Here is a 5,242-nt window from a genome sequence, read left to right on the forward strand (position 1 = left end):
TAGCAACAGGCAACAGGTACGGGAATGGAAGTGTGAAAGTGTAGGGACGGGACTAGGAAGACGTGGGAATGAAAGGGGAGTTGTTACAGGTTGATTATGTAAAGGTTGTATGACGGGATATGATAAGGCGCCGGCGGTAGATAAACAACTAGTTTACTTAGCAACACTTAGCAACAGGAGGAGGTTAATAAGTAACTTCCAGGGCTACTTATTGACCTTCCGGTCCACTTATGAGCTTCGTTTAAACTATAGAAGTGGGCCAAACTGTGCTGAACCAGGCTAAGCTGGCCCTGCTGTACAGTACCAACCATGCTGGCCTGGTTTGGCCCAACTCACTTCAGCTCAGTTTGGTTACTGTCTACACTATCAAATGAAACTGTGCTGGCCCACTTTAAACAGGGCTGGCTCCGTTTAAAAAGCTAGTTTAAACGCAGTATTACTTATCAAACCTCCTAGTGGTAAATAAGTTATTTATAAACCTAAAATCAAGCAGTCTGATTGGTCAATGGCAACTAGGCATGGTAGAAGTCTTGTTATCGTTTTTGTTTTTTTTTATTTTTAGGGAGCAACTGAAGAGAATGAGGAGGAAGATACTGGTAAGATAATATCACCGTTGAACTTATATATATATCCCTCTCTCTCTCCCTCCCTCTCTCTATCTATCCCTCTCTCTCTCTCTCTCTCTCTCTCTCTCTCTCTCTCTCTCTCTCTCTCTCTCTCTCTCTCTCTCTCTCTCTCTCTCTCTCTCTCTCTCTCTCTCTCTCCCTCCCTCTCTCTCTCCCTCTCCCTCCCTCTCTCCCCCTCCAGATTTAGATTACAGTGATTTAAGAGCTGAAGCAGCAGTTCATGCCCAGTTGAGAGCCGAAGCGTTTCAAAAAGCAGCTAAAGCAAGAGGAGAGAAACAAGGAGAACTAGCCATGCACTACGCACAAGTGGTACGTCACACGACAATCACATGATAATCACATGAACAACCTTATGTTATGTATAGGGTCATAAGCACACTGAGAAGATGAATGATGCTAATAGAAGAGCAGCCATGATGACTTATCGGATAAAGTACACTCAACTACATGTACATGTACATGTACATTTTATCCTAACCCTCATCCATTAAAAGGAGCATATCCTACATGTACAATTGTACACGTACAATTGTACATGTACAATATGAATGTACATTCATTTTACAGTATTTGTACATATATGTTATTTCACTTATTTTTTTACTATAAAAATACTTATAATCCTACTTGTATCTGTGTGTGTGTATTGTCTAGGAATAAAGGTAGAGATAAGAACAGTCTTGATCTACATTGTCTTCACGTTCATGAAGCTTTACAAGTACTGGAGGAGCGACTGATGGAGCCACACAAAAAAGGTAATAATAATAATAATAATAATAGTAATAATAATAATAATAATAATAATAATAATAAATATAATTGTTATTAATTAATGTAGGCGAACAGTTGTTCGTTATCACTGGGCGTGGCGTCCACAGCAAAGGGCCTCCGAAAGTCAAACCAGCTGTTTGGAATAGACTGAAGAAAGGAGAAACAAAATGGAAGTAAGAAAACAAAATATTAAGTTTTACCAAACGATTGTTTTATTATTGTATCGTTAGGTTTTTTGATAGAGGAGGGATGATAGAGATTATCTTTTTAATGGATAACAAATGAAAGAAGTTAATAATTTGAAAAAAGTTTTAACACATTAAACATATTTCATGTCTTTTTTTCTTGTGTCTTTTTTCCTCTGCCATAATTATCTCAATATCATTTTATCACTTTGTTGTCCTTCCCTCCCCTTCCTTATTTCTTAATAACTACATAATACCAGTTCACCTCTCTATATTGTCTTTATGGTCATAATTCATTTTGTTCAGTTGTGTATGCACCCACTAAAAGTTAAAAAATAAACAGCATTCGCCCACGCTTATTATTAACACCACACCTTCGCGTTTTGTGTGTGCACAAGTCGAAGAAGGAGGGAAGTCGGTCTGTTTCCGAGCTATTAAGAAATCCCTGCTGCTACAGAAGAGGTTAGTGCAGCTCTAATACAGAGTTCTTGTTTATAGCCTTTGAGTGCTTGTAGTGTAAATTTGCTAATACATTTTGGCAAAGATCAAAGTGATCTTAACGTACCCTTAGTCTGTAGACTGTGTAACTTAAAGTAGATTCTCTAATAATTATGGACTAAGCAGAACATTGGTATGATTTTATGATTATTGCTACACCATGTTGTCTAAAGCAAGTTCTTAACCAATAGTATAGTCTACAAGGATTTTGATGATGATATTAAACAGTTCAATTTAATTTATAATCATTATTATTTCCATCATTTCTGCCTTCTGCGACTAGCAAATAATAATATTATAATTCTCCAGTACAGTATGTGTAATAACTATACTACCGGTAAACTGCAAGTATTCTGTGTGAGTGTAGTTTACTATCACTGATTGTGGCTTCTTAAGGTTTGAGGTTGGTAGTAATGAACACTTTTGGTCAGTAGTAGTAATGATCATAGTAATCTCACTATGGGTACACTACTGCTCTTTTGTGGCTGCCCACCTCTTACCCTCTCCCTCTCTCTCTCCCTCTCTCTCTTCATCTCTTCTTATATGGTCATATACTTTAAACTTAAAAAATTATTTTTAAAATCTCAAAGGAAATTTACTACTTCACCAGTTGGTACACAAGTCTCCTCTTATAAATGTTTTTTCTTGCATTAATATTGTAATATTATTCTTTAATCCAAAGAGGAAATTTATATTTTGAGTGCACATGTGTTAATCAAGATCAATATAAGAGTTCAGTTTAAAGGATGTTGTTACTCCATGAACTTTGCTTGCATTATAACTGTGTATACATTATATCTCTTTGGAAAGTTGATGTTCATGATGATTGTTTTACACTTTTGTATGCATTAGGAGAAATCTGCTTCCTGTCATCTTGCAAAGTGCCATTATACTGCCTTAGTTTAAATTCCAGATATGAAATAAACATGGTTTTCTCTTGTAATTAATGATGATTGGTATATGTCGTTTAGGGGACAGCTCTGTGTTTTCAAACTAATGATGTGCATCAAACTAATGATGACAAATGAAAAGTTTACTATTATAATATATACATGCATATAGTGTTGTATTAATGTTCTTGACTAATGCACTATTAGTTGGTTTGTTGGTGTTGCTGTTAGTAATCACTTGGCTCACTAGCATGCAAACATCCAAACACAACATGGTTGGCTATTATCACACTTCTTATGATATCAAATAACTATAGCTTTGTACTAATATACTGAATAAATTGCAAGGTACATGTAGGATATATTATAATGTATCATCTACCTATCCCGTTACACTGTGTGGGCTGTGTATGTGGATAATACTAACAACTGACCATTTATTTTGTCATTTCATTTGTTTATTTTCTTTATATAGATCATGATTAATGCTTTTATTTGTCTCTTGTTTGTTCTGGTCTCCTGTACACAGGTCAGTATCATTTTATGCAGCAAACACAGTTACGTATTGTAGAGTGATTATGTGTGTACATGTACCTATAATTATCTCTCAGTAATTAAATATTTATATTATAATTTGATATACAATTCCCAGTGCCATAACAATTTTATTCTCCTAAATATTAAAAAAAATTATCTGTTTGTAGTTTGTACATTGTGACTATACTGCTGAAATAAGGATATTCTCGTACGGTAATCCAAGGAAGATACATAGGTCAATTGGAGCTGGTAATTCTCTTACTTATTGCTGCTGTGACTGTAGTGGCCAACCTACTTGTTGCAGTTCTAGTGCATCACAATCTTGTTCACGTGATTGCAATACTAGAGTGCTGATCTGTATTGCTGATAAGTATTGTGTTACAAGCACTTACATGGCAGAGGGAAATCAAACATTCACTGATACTGCATTTGGAAGTTTAGCTAATCCTATCTACATTAATGTACCAGGAACATTACCTTTGCAAGTGAGTGCTACTATTGCTTTTAAAGAAAATACAGAGTGGAGATATGAAAAAAAAAATAAGAGTGATATCTATAATTCATTTACATGTAGCTATAATCATAATAACCATTATAGTTTAAATGAAAGATATATGGTATGTTATTATTGAAAGTCTTGGAAAAGTATATAATGATTATTATTGTTTGCTTCTTCTATGTAGGTTAAACAGCTCTTCCAATTCTTTTTATATAGAAGTGCAGATAGCATGCCACTGATTAAGGAATTCACTGAAAATGCAGCTACATCTTTAAACAAAGCGCAAGAGTTTTTCAATGAAGAAAATTTTGTATCGCTTCATCATAACATATCATACAGATGCTCTAATGATTATTATGATTCAACCCTGCTCTGCTTTATTGTAAAGCATACAATGATAGCACTAATGGACATTATACCTGTAATTCTGCTGGACAGAAGACTTGTCTGGCTGGCTATACTAATACTAGCAACAACTGCCTTGAAAGTTAGTGCATGTACACCCATTTTGAATCATATTGTGATTTCTTATTCCTCTCTCTTTCCTTTCCTCTTAATTCTGCCTCTCCAATTTGCTTTTAATATCTCATTCTCTCTTCTTCTGTTTAAATTTCCTGTCTCAATTCTTTCTTCTCTTCTCTCTCTTTTTCTTTAAAGGTATAATAGTCTGCAGGGAAGGCTGTCATCCTACTAGGGGCTATTGTACAGTATCTAATGAATGCTTGTGTAATAATGGCTGGACAGGAACAAACTGCAACATATCCACAACCTGTTCATCTTGTACCAATGGAGTATGCTATGAACCTAATAAGTGTACTTGTAATCAAGGCTGGATCGGATCAGATTGCAGTACTCCAGTTTGTGATCCTCCATGTAATGGTCGCGGTGGACGCTGTTACAGTCCTAATAACTGCAGCTGTTATGAGAACTGGGGCGGGAGGCTGTGTGATATACCCCCAGGTACATGTACATGTATTTGTTACTGGTAGTTTTAATAATAGTAGAAGTCGTAGCTTGAAAAATTGAAGTCGAAATCAGTTCAAACTTTCTACACAGCATAAGAACATCAATATGTTTCAGAAAATGTAATAAAAATTGGGGGGGGGGGGGGTGATTTTTGGGCCATTTTTTGAAAAAAATCATGGGCTATATATAGTTCAGGGGTTTTTCCAAATTTTGGCCAATTTCATAAACAGGCAAAACTTTAAAAATTGAAGTCAAAATCAACTCCAACTT

At 35.3% G+C, this 5,242-nt stretch overlaps 1 protein-coding gene and 1 pseudogene across 1 annotated transcript; both read left to right on the plus strand.

Annotated features, from left to right (window-relative positions):
- Positions 1-6: 6 nt before the first annotated feature.
- On the plus strand, positions 7-1,854 carry LOC100639800 (NEDD4-binding protein 2-like). Its single transcript, XM_011409617.2, has 7 exons — positions 7-16; positions 563-596; positions 808-935; positions 992-1,059; positions 1,281-1,381; positions 1,465-1,570; positions 1,628-1,854. The coding sequence occupies exons 3-7, from the start codon at positions 918-920 to the stop codon at positions 1,680-1,682; spliced, it is 348 nt and encodes a 115-aa protein (XP_011407919.2). The 5' UTR covers positions 7-16; positions 563-596; positions 808-917; the 3' UTR covers positions 1,683-1,854.
- Positions 1,855-1,893: 39 nt separating this feature from the next.
- Positions 1,894-5,032, plus strand: LOC100639926 (delta-like protein 4; annotated as a pseudogene).
- Positions 5,033-5,242: the final 210 nt, after the last annotated feature.

The sequence above is a fragment of the Amphimedon queenslandica genome, unplaced genomic scaffold, assembly GCF_000090795.2.
Source record: "Amphimedon queenslandica unplaced genomic scaffold, v1.1 AMPQUscaffold_11779, whole genome shotgun sequence".
Lineage (NCBI taxonomy): Eukaryota > Metazoa > Porifera > Demospongiae > Haplosclerida > Niphatidae > Amphimedon > Amphimedon queenslandica.

Bases quoted from the DNA above. Each gene is read 5' to 3' on its own strand.
- LOC100639800 (XM_011409617.2), top strand. The intron at 1,060-1,280 runs GTACACTCAACT...TGTATTGTCTAG, and splicing joins ATGATGACTTATCGGATAAA to GAATAAAGGTAGAGATAAGA. The intron at 1,571-1,627 runs GTAAGAAAACAA...TTGTATCGTTAG, and splicing joins AAAGGAGAAACAAAATGGAA to GTTTTTTGATAGAGGAGGGA.